Genomic DNA, 16,696 nt, shown 5'->3' with positions numbered 1-16,696 from the left:
CATTTAAGTATTTTATCCATTTCGAGTTTATTCTTGTGTATGGTGTAAATTGGTGGTTGTTTCATTTTTTTGCATGCATCTCCAATTTTCCCAACACCATTTATTGAAGAGACTGTCTTGACTCCGTTATATGCTCTTGCCTCCTTTGTCAGATAATAATTAAGTGTAATGGCTTGAGTTGATTTCTGGGTTCTCTGTTCTGTTCCATTGATCTATATGCCTGTTCTTCTGTCAGTACCAGGCTGTTTTGATTACAGTGGCCTTGTAGTATAACTTGATATCTGGTGTTGTGATTCCTCCAACTTTGTTCTTTCTCAGGATTGCTGTGGCTATTCAAGGGTCTTTTTTTTTGGTTCCATATAAATTTTTGGAGTATTTGTTTTAGATCTGGGAAAAATGCCATTTAATAGGGATTGCATTGAATCTATAGATTGCTTTGGGTAGTATGGACATTTTAATGATGTTAATTCTACCAATCCATGAACACTGTATATTCTTCCACTTGTTTATATCTTCTTCTATCTCTTTTTTCAATGTCCTGTAGTTTTTCAATTGTAAGTCTTTTACCTCTTTGGTTAAGTTTATTCCTATGTATCTTATCTTTTTTGTTGCATTGGTAAATGGGATTATTTTTTTAATTTCTCTTTCTGAGAATTTATTATTGGTGTATAAAAATTCCATCAATTTCTGGGTGTTAATTTTTTATCCTGCTACATTGCCAAATTCATTTATGAAATCTAGTAGTTTTTTGGTGAGTCTTTGGGGTTTTCTATGTACAATATCACGTCATCTGTAAATAATGACAGTTTTACTTCCTTCTTTCCAATTTGGAAGCCTTTTATTTTTTCTTCTTGTCTGATCGCTCTGGCTAAGATTTCCAGGACTATGTTGAATAAGAGTGGTGAAAGTGGAAGAAAAAATGCTCCAAGTCAGTAATCAGAGAGATGCAAATTAAAATGACAGTGAGGTACCGCCTGTCAACAAATGACAAGTGCCAGTGAGGATGTGGAGAAAAGAGAACCCTAGTACACTGCTGGTGGGAATGCAGACTGGTGCAACCATTATGGAAAACAATATGGAATTTCCAAAAAAAATTAAAAATGGAACTGCCATTTGACCCAGTGATCCCACTTCTAGGAATATATCTTAAGAAACCCAAAACACCAATCAGAAGAATGTATGCACTCCTATGTTCATTGCAATGCAGTTCACAATAGCTAAGATCTAGAAACAGCCCAAGTGCCCTTCAGCAGATGAGTGGATAAAAAAAGCTGTGTTACGTTTACACAAAGGAATACTATGCCGCAGTAAAAAAGAAGGATCTCTTACCCTTTGAGACAACACGGACAGGCCTGGAAAGTATTATACTAAGTAAAATAAACCAGTCAGAGAAAGACAAGTATCACATGGTCTCACTCATATGTGGAATCTAATGCACAAAATAAACTGATGAACAAAATAGATCCAGAGACACAGAATATGCATATATGCATCACCCATGGACACAGACAATAGTGTGGTGAAGGCCTAGGGTAGGGGTTGGGGTGGTCTAGAGGAGGTCAATGGGGAAAAAAGAGGACATATATAATACTTTCAACAATAAAGATTTTTTTAAAATAATAAATTCGTTCTATATAAAATGGCATGAAAGGACCTGCTTGATCTAGCCCAGTGATGGGGAACCTTTTGAGCTCGGCGTGTCAGCATTTTGAAAAACCCTAACTTAACTCTGGTGCCGTGTCACATATAGAAATTTTTTTATCTTTGCAACCGTAGTAAAACAAAGACTTATATTTTTGATATTTATTTTATATATTTAAATGCCATTTAACCAAGAAAAATCAACCCAAAAAATGAGTTCGCGTGTCACCTCTGACACGCGTGTTATAGGTTCGCCATCACTGATCTAGCCTTTGCCTATTTCTTAACTTCATTTTATGTCATTTCCCCCCATGTTTTCACTATGAATGAATGAACGTGATGGAAAATAAATACAGCTGTCTTGATAACACTGACTTTTTTTTTTTTACTACCTTCCCTTCCTTGTCTCACTTTCCCTCTCCCCTATTGATCTTCCCTTCACCTCATCAATAAACCACTTCTTGCATTCAAATCTTATCTTGTGGTCTGCTTCCAGGGGGAGGCCAAACTAACACACTCCTCTTCCCCAATTTTAGCCTGACTCCTGAGCTTGGAAGATAAATGAGAGAAGTAGAGGAAGCAATGGAAAGTTCCAAGTTTTGCCCTACCACTCATGGCATGGGGAGTTTGAAAATGCATCAATTCACACTAGGCCTGGAGAGCTTGATAGCCTATATATTCAGGAAGGTGAGATGCTTTGGGGTATCCCGGGGCCTGTTGGACTTGGACCTGTATCTTGAAGATGGATAGGAACCCAGAATTAATCTTAACTCATTAGGTACAATGGGCTTGCCATACTGGGAGCTATGGAAAAACAAAAAAACAAAAATAAAAAACAACAACAACAAAACCCATCGTGGTTGGACGTTGTTATCCCTATTTAGAAAAAAAGATTTAATTTGTTTGGCAATATTTAAATGGATTTGAACATCAGTAAAAGAAGTTTTAACTTCTCAATTTGTCTTGGAGACTATCATGAAGTTTCCTGGAACCATAAACAAGCGTACAGAGAATTCTGGCACAGTATGTTTTTTGCAGAAAATAAGGAATCCCATGAAGAAATACTACACTACTTACACAACCCCTGGAATGTTTTTAAATTAACTTCAGCTGTGGAGACGGCAATTTTCTGATTAATTTGATCAATGTAGACAGCAAGCTGTATAATGCATTAAAGGTACTCTGGCAATTCAGCGTTTGGCTCAGACTCCTACAGCTCAGGGCCTTTTCTCCACGGAGACTTACTTCCCTACGTTAATACATCCCTGCCTGAGGACCAGGTTCCCTAGGCCTTCTATGTGCCAGACTTTGTTTAAGACAGTGATGGCGAACCTATGACGCGCGTGTCAGAGGTGACACGCGAACTCATTTTTTTGGTTGATTTTTCTTTGTTAAATAGCATTTAAATATATAAAATAAATATCAAAAATATAAATCTTTGTTTTACTATGGTTGCAAATATCAAAAAATTTCTATATGTGACACGGCACCAGAGTTAAGTTAGGGTTTTTCAAAATGCTGACACGCCGAGCTCAAAAGGTTCGCCATCACTGGTTTAAGATGAGAGATGAGAGAAAGATGAGAGAGAGAGAGAGAGAGAGAGAGAGAGAGAGAGAGAGAGAGAAGCTGGCCAGGCCAGCCAGACCTCTTAAGGTGGTAGAGGGCAGTGGATGTTGGTGGAATCATTTCAGTCCAAGGTCAGAAATTCTTTTTCATAAACTCCTTTTTATTGATGACCCCAGGTATATATCAGGTTCCATGGGGTTGGGTCAATCCAGCCAAAAGCATAAAAGCTCTCTATACTCAGACATCTGTTAAATTCTGATGATTGATACTTTGCCTTAACCATGTATCTTTGACAATGCCAGAATGCACTGGTCCAATTTTATACATTTAAAAAATACATGCTTCAATAAATATGGAACTAAATGCAGTTCATATTGATAGCTTTGTAAGGTTTTTTTTTTTGTATGAATGGATTCACATATAAAGAACATAATCATGTATATCAGACTTCAGGAAATGATTCTTGAAATACTACAGTGTTGATCATGGTAGGCTAACTTCTGCATCAGACCATCTCAAAATCTCAGTGGTTGAACACTGCAAAAGTTTCTTTGTCTGCCTTGAAGTCCACGGCATGTTTAAAAGATGGCTGCGTGCCTTCACATGGAGCCAGGCTCCATCCATCCATCTTGAGAGACCATCTTCCTCCAGGTCTGCAGAATCCTCTCTCGTCAATGGGCTGATGGAAAATAAGCAGATCCAGGGTCTCTTGGGAGGCGCTGTGAGCAGGCTTGGAGGTGATCTGCTCGCATTCCCACATTCCACTGGCCAAATCCAGTCCCGTGGCCCCAACTAGCTGGCAGCTGGCGGGGAAGTCTAGGGTAGCTCTGTGCCCGGGGGACACAGAAGCAACCTAATGAGTATTTAACCATCTCTTCCACCGCCATTAAATTGCAACATATGGAGTTAAAGCTATTTGGCCATTTTTAACTTTAAAAAATGGTAGTTTCATGTGGCTTAACCTAATAGTTTATGGCCCTTATCCAGAATCCTCACAACCAGATATTAAAGTACAATAAGAATTGAATTAGTGAGGGAACGATCATGAGTGGGCATGATATTCGAGCAAAGGTAGAAGGAGAGGCTGCTGGGAAAGTAATTTGAATCATTTGCTAACATTAACATGGAATGGCATGTGAGAACTATGTAGAAACTAAATGTTCAAGCTTTTTTAGCAGATATTTATACTTACTTTTTTAAATGTTTCTTTTTTCTATCACCATTTCACTCCTCTATGCCCTCTTCTACCTCTATCCACCCCCCTAATCCCCACAATCACCACACTGTTGTCCATGTCCCAGAGTTCTCTCTCTCTCTCTCTCCTCTCTCTTTAGCAGTTTTTAAAAGATTTTATAAGTTAGTGTGCCCTGCTATTATTGTCAATATCATGCTTGCCTATTTCTTCCCCTCAATAATATTGTTTCAATTTAAACAGAAACAATAATTAATTTTCTTTTTATTTGTAGTTTTAAATAGCTGCACATGTGCATTAAAAAAAACTGGCAAGCATAAAATGCAGAGCTGGATTCTGGGGGTAATAAATCAATTTCCTCTGGCATCTTTTTAAACCAGCAAGTAATTAGTAGCATTTCTGTCCAGGAGTGATTTCCCCCCTTTAAACTAATTTTCCATTCTCATGACCAGATGTAGCATTTGATGATCAAACCAGTAAAATCCCATTTGTAGCTGTTCGTTTGAAGCCATCTCTCAAAGCTGAGTGAATTCATGGATGGCATGCCCATTCATTAAAAGGCATGTGGCTCATTTATGGACCCGCATGGTTCTCTAATGGTTTTTCTTTCACTGTTGTTTGAAGCTGCTCGGTCGTCTTTAGAAAATATGCACAGAGCGTGTCGTTGCATCCACAGTGTAGCTGGAGGCTGCTTTGTATAGTTGCCCGAACATCAGAATCCATTTTCTAGTTCCCAGCCATCAGTAGATTCTTAGCTGTTCTTTTCATTTTTTCAACAAATGAGACTAAGGCTCGATTTAATGTCCAGTTTCTGATTTCTTCTAAGAGAGCTTGAATTCTAAGATGTATTTGTCACTGAGAAAATAATCTTACTTTCTTACCAAGTTTTTCATGGCCCAAGGGTTACTCATGAACATTTTGGCGAGTTTTACAAGTGATACTTTGTACAATGTCAAAAAACGATGACTGGAAAAAACACACAACAAACCCATGACTTGGGAGAAATGACTACAACTCAGATTTCGGTTTCACCTTTTCACCTACAGGCAAGCATGTGAAAGCAATAAAACTCGAGAAAGCCGGTGTCTCTGGAGAGCTGTGGTAATGTGCAAGCAGTATATGAATTTCATCTTCTGCTGATTTTCTCCTGTTAGTTAACCCCAGGCAGAATTCTGCATAAATCAAAAGTGATTGATTTTGCCCAACACATATGATATGGGTCTGACCACCTGTGCAGGGGGCCCTGGGCTCTTTCACCAAAGTTTCTACTTAGACTTTTGGGAAAATATCATATTTCAATAAGTTTCCATTTGTTTTTGTGATATTTCACATCTAAGAGTTTTAGTAATCTTGTTAGAGCTTATCAAGTTCACCATGGCTATAAGGCGGCTGGCTTGAGTTTTGTCAAATCTTTGCTATTTCTTAGTGCTTGAAATCCTTCCATAACTCTCCGGAGCTTTCAGGATGGACAGCCTGTTTCACGTGGACACAGGTCTTTTCTTTCTGGCCCCTGCTAATCTCCCTGCCCCTTCTCCATCCTACTATTTATTCTCTCTGCTTCCTCTCCCACTTCCCTAGTCCAAACACATACTACTTTCTATTCTTAAGTCTATAGACCACCAACTTGTGTTCTTAGTGGCTCCATCCTTGACACATGTTTTGTCCTCTGCCTGAAACACTTTCCCCAGTAAACAGACTCCTCCCTTGTACCTGGGTAAGTTCCACCAGTCACCAGAATTCACGTCAGGACCTATTTCCTCTAGAAAACCCCTTAATGCAGGCATTCCTGGGGTCCGGGGACCCAAGGGTCTGCCAACCACTGTGGGTTCTTGGCTTCATGCAAGAAAGAATTCCAATACAAGCTAGAATCGAATTTAAAGTGAAAGAGAGTTTATTAGTGAAGCAGTGAGAGTGGCTACTCCATATACAGAGCATCCCCTCCCTAGTGGGATTTACTTCTTTCGTTGAAGTTCATTTAATCGGGTGGTAGGGCATTCAATAAGGGGGGAGAGGAATATTCAGGATCTTTCTGGGAAAGGGGTGGAGATTTCTGGTAAGAACCCCAGCAACCACGTTGTGTCCTTATATAGGCTTCAGGCGGCTGCAGGGTGTGTCGGATAGCATGCTAATGTATTACAATGGGATATAAGGAGGTTAGGGGTCACCATAAGGGACAAAAAAAAAGACACCGAATAGCTGCAGCAATCTTGAGAAGGAAGAGCAAAATAGGAGAGATCACAACACCAGATATCAAGCTATACCACAAAGCCACTGTAATCAGAACAGCCTGGTACTGGCACAAGAACTGGCATATAGATCAATGGAACAGAACAGAAATCTACCCAAGCCATTATGCTCAGTTAATATTTGGCAAAGGAGGCAAGAGCATACAATGGAATCAAGACAATCTCTTCAATAAATGGTGCTGGGAAAATTGGACAGGTACATGCAAAAAAAAAAAATTGAATCTAAACCACCAACTTACACCATACACGAGAATAAACTCAAAATGGATAAAAGATTTAAATGTATGTCATGAAACCATAAAAACCCTAGAAGAAACCGTAGGCAGCAAAATCTCAGACATCTCTCATAGCAACATGTTTTCTGATAACATCTCCTAGGGCGGAGGAAACGAAGGAGAAAATAAACAAATGGGACTACATCAAAGTAAAAAGCTTCTGCACAGCAAAAGAAATATCAACAAAATGAAAAGGGAGCCCACTGTATGGGAGAACATATTTGGCAATGATACATCTGATAAAGTGTTAATATCCAGAATATATAAGGAACTCATACAACTTAACAAAAGGAAGACAAACAATTCAATTTAAAAATGGGCAAAGGACCTAAATAGATACTTCTCCAAAGTGGACATATAGATGGCTAAGAGACACTATGGAAAACAGTATGGAGTTTCCTCAAAAAATTAAAAATGGGCCCACCCAGCTTGGCTAAATGGTTGAACATCGACCTATGAACCAGGAGGTCACGGTTCAATTCCCAGTTAGGGGACATGCCTGGGTTGTGGGCTCAATCCCAAGTAGGGGGCATGCAGGAGGCAGCCGATCATCTAAAGACATTTTCAGCTGACACTACTGGAGGGGTTGGTGCTGCTGGTGTCTGTAGGTAGAGACCAGGGATGCTGCTAAGTATCCTACAATGCACAGGACAGCCTCCAACAACAAAGATTTATTTGGCTCAAAATATTGCTCATGTAGAGGTTGGAAAACCCCATTCAGAGGTTGAGCATGACTTACAAATCCCCAAAATTAATTCCATTAGAGGATGAAAAAATTGTCCCTTCAAGAAAAAGTAGCCCGGCCGGCATGGTTCAGTGGTTGAGCATCAACCTATGAACCCAGAGGTCACTGTTCAACTCCCAATCAGGGCACATTGCTGGGTTATGGGCTCAATCCCCAGTGTGGGGCATGCAGGAGGCAGCTGATCAATGATTCTCTCTCATCATTGATGTTTCTCTCTCTCTCTCTCTCATCAATGATTCTCTTTTATCATTGATGTTTCTATCTCTCCCTCTCCCTTCCTCTCTAAAATCAATAAAAATATATGTTTTTTAAAAAAGAAAAAGTAAAGAATAAATTCATCCTTGATTTGGTGTTCTCAGCTAATGAAATGTCACACACTATCTCTTTGTAGCTCTTAACTGAACACCAAGTTGGTGGGAGGCAGACCACGAGGGAAAACAGCAAGGTTATTTAACTTCCCGACCTTGACTCAGATGTTATTAACTTGCATAAAATCCAGCCCTGCAGCAGAAAGCACATGGTAAAATGTACATTCCTTGTCTGTTAAACAGCCCAGGAAACATTTTACAGTGAACTTAATATGCGTGTGGAAGCAACCCCAGCCCTCCATAAAATGTACAACTCAAGTCTTCTTCCAGGATCTGCTAGCAACCCTCTCCCATCCTAGGCCAGTGAGTAGGTAAACTTGCAGCAAGCTTCATCCGTGGCCCAGAATCCTTAGGGGCACTTGGTGACAGGGGTCACTTGGTCAGGAATCGGCAAACTACAGCCTGCAAGCCAAGGCTGGTGGGCATCTGTTTTTATGTGGCTTGTGGCTAAAGCTAAATCAAAAAAGTGTACTGCTGCCCAGCTGGCATGGCTCAGTGGTTGAGCGTTGACCTATGAACCAGGAGGTCATGGTTTAATTCCAAGTCAGGGCACATGTCTGGGTTGTGGGCTCGATCCCCAGTAGGGGGCATGCAGCAGGTGGCCGATCCATGATTCTCTCTCATCATCGATGTTTCCATCTCTCTCTCCCTCTCCGTCTCTGAAATATATACTTTGTGTGTGTGTGTGTGTGTGTGTGTGTGTGTGTGTGTGTGTGTGTGTATAAAGCATAATATGCTAATTAGACCAAACATCCTTCAAAGACAACCTTCTGGATGAAGCCAGGGCTGCGAGGGAAGCCCAGGTCCTGGTGCCTGCCGGGAGCTGGAGGAAAGCCTGGGTCCCAGGTGCCAGAGGGAAGCCAGTGCCAGCAGCCGGGGAAAGGAAGGCCTACTCTTGCATGAATTTCGTGCATCAGGTCTCTAGTATATAATAAAAGGGTAATATGGCAATTAGACCGGACGTCATTCCAGACACCCTTCCTGACAAAGCCGGGCCAGAGGGAAGCCAGCCTGCGTCCTGAGTGCCTGCAGGCGGTCCGAGGGAAGCCAACCAGAGGAGGGAAGCCTGGGTCCCAGGTGCCAGAGGGAAGCTGGTGCTGGCAGCCGGGAGAAGGAAGAAGGAAGGCCTACTCTTGCACAAATTTTCGTGCGTTGGGCCTCTAATATATATATGTATATATATATATTTTTTTAAAGAGTTTAGCAAATTGTGTTTCCAGGAGGCGAAGAGGAAGGAGAAGGCAGCTGGGCTGTCATCCCTGACACTGCTCTGCTGGGGCGGGGCCTCTTCTCCACTGGGCTGGAGTTTCCTCATCTATAACATGGGAGGGCTTGGCTGAGGGTTCTCTAGAGCCTTCCAGCACTTACTGGCCTATAGTGTATGCAACTTCCAGTTTCCTCAAGCGGCCCCAGGTGGCCAGTGGGGTAAAAGTGCAGTGCTCTTGTCTGGGACAGAGCCCAAGGGCCGGGGAGTCACATTGCCACCCTCGGCTCGGAAACAGACACACACCCGGGTAGCCGCTGTGTCTGTGCCAAGCAGACTTAAGAATCAGTGCCCTGTGAGGTTCAGGAACATAGACTTTTGGCCACTTTCGTGTGCCCTAGTTTTCTAGATTATGTAACCCGATTCTTTTAACCCTGGGGAAGAAGGAAATGGATGACAGTAATTACTGGGGAAGGCTGGCAAGGGATGGTAGCACAGACTGGCCACCCAAAATTCAGGTTTTCAAAGTCAAATGGGCAGGTTTGTTGAAATTAACCAGTAATTGACATCTCTGCTGCTCATCTAGTAGCAGGGAAGGGTCTCTGTTGCTCTTTCTGTGTTTTCAATACTAACATGTGGCTCTTTGTCTGCAGTCCAAAGGGTCACGGGTTGTCGGCACTCCAGCCCGGGCTCTGTCGCTATGGAACCAAACTGGCCTGCTGCTACGGCTGGAGAAGGGGCAGCAAGGGAGTCTGTGAAGGTAACTTTGTAAAAACTCAGGCCACCATGTGCTCAAGCAGTAGCTCAGGATCTTTAGGTTTTTATTACTATTTCTTTTTATTTTTTAATTGATTTCAGAGAGGAAAGGAGAAGGAGAGGGAGATAGAAACATCCATGATGAGAGAGCATCATTGATCGGCTGCCTCCTGCACGTCCCACACTGGGGATAGAGCCTGAAACCCAGGCATGTGCCCTGACCGGGAATCAAACCGTGACCTCCTAGTTCATAGGTCGACTCTCAACCACTGAGCCACGCCGGCCGGGCTTTAGGTTTTTATCTGTGACACCATGAGCTGTGGGGTCCCCAGCAAAGGGACATGGATAGCTACCAACACCCAAGCTCTTAGGTTCCTGTGAGACCTCTTCCCACCCAAAATGTGGCTGACACCATCAACCTAGGCGTGGTTTGTTAGGAGACCTGCCTTGTCACTTATTTCTGTTGCTATCTTAGTGAGCATGCCCGGTGGCTTGTTATTGTTTTAATCAGGAGAAACTGAATTGGACAAAAATAGGTCAAGAAGTACCTCCTTCCAATTCTAATTTTTTACAATTGATTTCTAATGATATACACTTTTAAATTATGAATCACACAACCAGTAGACTTCAGTCACAAACATGAAAGTAAGCCATTTACTTTATAATTTTGTTACATTTTTTTAAAATTTCTTTATTGATTAAGGTATTACATATGTGTCCTTATCCCCCTCCATCAAAAATAGACCACATATTGGGTCACAAGCAAAGTTTCCCCAAATTCAAGAAGATTGAAATCATATCAAGCATCTTCTCAGACCACAATAGCATAATATTAGAAATAAACTACAATAAAAACAATCCAAAAAATTCAAACACCTGGAAGCTGAATAGCATGCTATTAAACTAATGTTACTCACATTTTGAAAGTCCATGGTGCCAATTTCTAGATGGTTTCAAGGTATACATGTGTATATGCAAAGATGTTAAGTATTTTTGGATTCTCTGTACAACTTTCATACCAAGGAACCATAATTTGCCTTGGTCATTGTTTCTCAGGCCATGCGTTAGGAAAAGGCCTCTAATCATTTCAAGAGGGTTGGGGCGGACAGGGATTTATGTAGAGTTTTGTGGTGTTTGTTTTTAATATGACTTTCTTTTTCGCATTAATCCTCACCAGAGGATACTTTTTCCCCATTGATTCTAGAGAGAGTGAAAGGGAGGGAGGGGGGAGAGAGACAGAGAGAAACATCAATGTGAGACACATTGATTGGTTGCCTCCTGCACATGCCCTGACACAAGCCGGGATGAGGCCTGCAACCCAGGTACGAGCCCTTGACCAGGAATTGAACCCGGACCCTTCAGTCCGCAGACCAATGCTGTAACCACCGAGCCAAACCGGCCAGGGCTATATGACTTTCTATCATAATGAACACTCTCAGTGTGAGGAATCAAATCTGCGTTCATTCCTCCCAGCTAACTGAGCTGGGGTGTACTACTTCGTGGCAGGAGTCTGCTTTCACTGTTCCTGTGTCCCTAGGTGGCATATGCCTGAACCTCAGTGTTTTATCTGTTAAATGTTAAAAAAGCAAGTAAGTGCAGAGGGCTCAAGAAAAATGCTCACTATGAGCATTTGGCAAGCTGAAGAGGTTGTCAGCACCCCCACGGGCCCAGTCCAATGTTCAGGTTAATACCATTGCCATGATTTTTATATCTAAGATCTGTATTTTAGCCCGGCTGGTGTGGCTCAGTGGTTGAGCATCAACCTATAAACCAGGAGGTCACGGTTCTATCCCCATCAGGGCACATACCTGGGCTGGGAGCTCGTTCCTCAGTGTGGGGCCAATCAATGATTTTTCTCTCATCATTGATGTTTCTATCTCTCTTTCCCTCTCCCTTCCTCTCTGAAATCAATAAAAGCTTATTTAAATAAAATAAAATAAAATCTGTATTGTATTTTATCCAATTTGCATGGTCCTTCTTGATAGTAAAGTCATATGCTTCTTGAAGCACCAAATAACAGGGTGGTTAGTCTCTGATTGCCAGGTCTCCGATTTCTAAGCCAGAGTGTGGTCTTTGTGGTAATGGGACAAGAACACAGAGTTAGACCCCAGCCTGTGAGGTCCCAGTCTACCTTAGCCTTCACCTCCTTCCTTCTCTTCACTCTTCATTCCGTTCAAGGCCCTGCCTCAGTGCCCGAGCTTTTTAGATCTTGACCGCTGCCCTGCCTAAATCTGCTCCCTGGGCAGGGTCTGCTTAACTCCATATCATTAACCAAATGTATATGTCACTTAGCCAGATGTTGAAGTCATTAATGAAAAGCTACAGATAGCGGAGTTTCAGGAACAATTGAACAAGAGAGCTTTACTTTCTCTAAAGCCCACTAGAATCTCAGACCATCTACACTAATAAAAGAGAAAGATGCAAATTGACCATACCTTCGCGACACCCACCAGCCAATCAGGAGTGAGTATGCAAATTAACCCAACAAAAATGGGTTAATTTGCATGCGCAGGCGCCGAGCAGCCGAGGGCGGGGCAGGACGCTTGCGTCATCGTGGCGATGATACAGGCGTTCCACACCGCCCCAGCCGCTCAGGGCCTCTGGGCAGCGTGGGAAGGCAGAAAGGCGGCTCCGGCCAGATGGAAGGCGGTGCAGGCAGCCAGGGGAAGGAAGGCCCATTCTTGTACGAATCTTCGTGCATCGGGCCTCTAGTTTTAGACAAACTGAATGTTGCTGTGGATTGGCTATTCAAATCACAGATCCAAAGTTACTGTAAATGGAAATATCTTTTGGGAGCTTTGACCTTATGGCAGCAAGAGTCTTATTCACCATTGCTAGTTCCCAAGAAAACACTTTGCAGTGTGTTAAAGGAGGAAACGAACCAGAGATAAAGCAGATCATCCTCTAAATGTCCCCGCGGATTTCTCTGCCATAGACAAGGTGGCTGAGTTTGACATGCGTACATTTCACTGTGCTAACTACTCCTATTCTTTTATCATTAAAACACCTTTTTCTTTCCACAGCTACATGTGAACCTGGCTGCAAGTTCGGTGAGTGTGTGGGACCAAACAAATGTAGATGCTTCCCAGGATACACCGGGAAAACCTGCAGTCAAGGTCAGTGGAACAGACCAGGGTCCAAGTCCAAACCTACCCCAGATCTTTCAAAAGCATTCTCATCATTGCAGTGGGATTTGTGACATGATATAGTGCTCAGGATTTAACTCCAATCTTCAAATGAAAGTGGCCTCAGGCCCTAGCCAGTTTGGCTCAGTGGATAGAGCCTTGGCCTGCGGACTGAAGGGTCCCAGGTTCGATTCCGGTCAAGGGCATGTACCTTGGTTGCGGGCACATCCCCAGTAGAAGGTATGCAGGAGGCAGCTGATCGATGTTTCTCTCTCTCCGATGTTTCCACCTATCCCTCTCCCTTCTTCTCTCTCTCAAAATCAACAAAAAACATTTTTTTAAAAGACTCATGCTCTCATAAGTAAGAATTCATCTGTATCCGTTACTAGGGTCTTCACACCGGGAAGCCGCACTTCCCAGATGTCTTGGATTCCGTACCAAGATGCGTTCTAAGAGATTTGGAACAGAGAAGCTATTTTTCATGCTGGTTTTCAAGTCCTAGTAAATATTCAGATTGAAGGAGCTGTCCAGTTGGCTCAGGTTCGAGACGGCCTGTCTTCCCCCGCAGCCTCCCTGTGCCGGGACAGCCTGATCAAAGTCTATATGTGAATATCCATGAATGGCAACATGCCCCAGCCCTCCACTGATGTGTTTCCCAAAAATGCTTCTTCCAAGAGACTCTGGGTACATCACCTCTGTGTTAGGGCCAAGTGATGGGTGTTCCTGGATTTGCCATTAAGTCCAATCAGCATTCTCCGACTCCCCCTTTTGAAGCAGTTAGGGTTCATGCAGGAGATGGTAGGGTGCAGGGGACAGGCAATGGACAAGGGCCTTTAAAATGTCCAACTAGGGCATCAGAAAATCCCAATGTGTCTTAGCTGGTTTCGCTCAGTGGCTAGAGCGTCAGCCTGTGGACTGAAGGGTCCCAGGTTCGATTCCAGTCAAGGGCACATGCCCTGGTTGCAGGCTCGATCCTCAGTAGGGGGCATGCAGGAGGCAGCCAATCAATGATTCTCTGTCATCATTGATGTTTCTATCTCCCTCTCCCTTCCTCTCTGAAATAAAAAAAGGAAAATCCCCATGTAAGGTTCTTTTCAGAGGCGAAGGCATCTTCTTATTTTCCACAATGCAGTTTGCCGACTGCCATGCGGAATGTTTGTCCTACAAGGAATGTGGTCATTTTCATCTTCCTTGAAGGGGTTAAGCCACGAGGCACCCACGTGACAGCATTTCTAAACACAATCTCCTCTGCCCAGGATCACTTTCAAGCTTTGTTTTCCTTCTGTATCACTTTTCTTGTAGTAAAGTTATTCATTCTTTTTAAAATATTTTTTTATTAATTTCAGAGAGGAAGGGAGAGGGAGAGAGATAGAAACATCAATGATGAGAGAGAATCACGGATCAGCTGCCTCCTGCACGCCCCGCACTGGGGAATCGAGCTCACAACCCGGGACGTGCCTTTGACCGGGAATCGAACCGTGACTTCCTGGTTCATTGGTCCACACTCAACCACTGAGCCATACCAGCTGGGCAAGTTATTCATTCTTAATGTTCAGAATTCTTTTAGTAAACACTGAAAAGCACAGAGAAGAAAGTCACCCTCCGTCTCACCATCTGGAGATAACCATCATTAGCATTTGAGCACAGCCTCCAGGCCTTTTTTTCTATGCATTTTTTTAAACATATTGTATTGATTTTTTTTACAGAGAGGAAGGGGGAAGGATAGTTAGAAACATCGATGAGAGAGAAACATCGATCAGCTGCCTCCTGCACACCTCCAACTGGGGATGTGCCCGCAACCAAGGTACATGCCCTTGACCGGAATCGAACCCGGGACCCTTCAGTCCACAGGCCGACACTCTATCCACTGAGCCAAACCAGTTAGGGCTCTATGCATTTTTATTTTATATATTTGTTTGTTAATCCTCACCTGAGGATATTTTTCCATTTATTTTTAGAGAGAGTGGGAGGGAGAGGGAGAGACAGAGAGAGAAACATCGATGTGAGAGAGACACATCAATTGGTTGCCCCCCGCAGGCGCCCCAGCCAGGGCTTGGGATCGAGCCTGCAACTGAGGTACATGCCCTTGACTGGAATTGAACCCAGGTCCCTTCAGTCCACCAGCTGATGTTCTATCCACTGAGCCAAACCGGCTAGGGTTTATATTATATTTCTTACAAGTTTGGCATTGATCTTTATAGGTGGTTTCACAATCTTCTGTGCTCATTGAACAACATTCACTGAACATCTTTGCATTACCCAGTTCCACATCTGGATGTTTCCGGATTCAGGGAACCTTTCTCGTGTTCTAACCACCCCCTGCAGATGTGAATGAGTGTGGAGAGAAACCCCGGCCATGCCAACACAGATGTGTGAACACACACGGAAGCTACAAGTGCTTTTGCCTCAGTGGCCACATGCTCATGCCGGATGCCACATGTGCCAGTAAGTGTCAACAGCCAGGCTGCTGTCTGTCAACCTTTGAGGCTTAACTTTTGCCATTTGATGCTTGGAGGAAAGTTGACTTGAGTGATTTAAAAGCAAACAAACAAACAAAATCACCAAAAAATCTCTAACATCACCCCAGGCTAAAACATCTTTGAGTAATTTTTTTTAAAATTGTGGTAAAATATATATAACATAGAATGCACCATTTAAACATTTTTAAATGTACGATTTAGTGGCATTTTACACATTCACAATGTTGTATAACTATCACCACCAATTCCAGAACATCTTCACCCCAAAATGGAAACCATCCTTAAGAGTCACCCCCATTCCTCGGACGACAACACATCTGCTTTCTGTCTCTATGGATGTGGCTATTAAATAAAAAGAGTAGCTGAGGAACAAAATAAATTCTGTATCTCTATATATGCAGGGATGTATTGGGTTTCTTCACGAAAATAAACATGTTGGCTAGAATAAGCATATTGTTTCAGGAAGGTGATAAATTTAAATTCCATCTTGGGATATCAATCCCACCAGCTACCTTTCTCACGCCCTTTGCCCCAGGCTCAAAGATTAGTGACTCTTGTTGCAAATACACTCTGATTCACATTCCTGGAAAGAAAAGCCCTTCTGTGATAAAGAGAAACCCACGTCCTGTGGGAGGGTGAGAGTCTATATCCATTCATTTACTGAGAAGGAAAGCTTTTCAGGTTTGATGTTGCAGCTAAAAGGTAAACCCATCCTCCTTGCCTGCCTCCCGTCCTCCCTCCCCTCTTTCCATCTCTCTTTCTACTGTCCTGCAGCCCCCAACAAGCCTGGGGCCTGTGCCTTCTGCCAGCTTCCTGTGGTGGCAGAGTCTGGGGACTCCCCAGCTTGTTGTAAAATCTTGGCTAATGCACGGCTCACTGCTCCCCTGGCTTACCCTTGGGCTGTCCCCTCTTGGCAAACTGCCCCAACACCACCACTCATCTAGATTCTTCCTTAGCCAGCAAGCTAAAGAGATAGAGCAGGCATTCAAGAGGCTTTTTAAAAAAATCCTTACTGTTATAAATTAAACAGAAACCCACCAGAGACAAATACCTAGCTTAATGACTTCTTATATGGTGAGCACCCATGTAACCACCTCC

General features: G+C 43.0%; 1 protein-coding gene across 1 annotated transcript in view; it reads left to right on the top strand.

Annotated features, from left to right (window-relative positions):
* Positions 1 to 9,870: 9,870 nt before the first annotated feature.
* EGFL6 (EGF-like-domain, multiple 6) overlaps positions 9,871 to 16,696 on the top strand; it is a 21,475-nt gene continuing 14,649 nt past the window's right edge. The window contains exons 1-3 of the mRNA XM_014544293.1: positions 9,871 to 9,997; positions 13,017 to 13,109; positions 15,444 to 15,563. Coding sequence (XP_014399779.1) covers positions 9,871 to 9,997; positions 13,017 to 13,109; positions 15,444 to 15,563 — 340 coding nt within the window. The remainder of the gene's footprint in view (positions 9,998 to 13,016; positions 13,110 to 15,443; positions 15,564 to 16,696) is intronic.

Source organism: Myotis brandtii, unplaced genomic scaffold (assembly GCF_000412655.1).
Source record: "Myotis brandtii unplaced genomic scaffold, ASM41265v1 scaffold359, whole genome shotgun sequence".
NCBI lineage: Eukaryota > Metazoa > Chordata > Mammalia > Chiroptera > Vespertilionidae > Myotis > Myotis brandtii.
The sequence above is the reverse complement of the archived record's forward strand: the minus strand, read 5'-3'. Positions and strand labels throughout refer to the sequence as shown.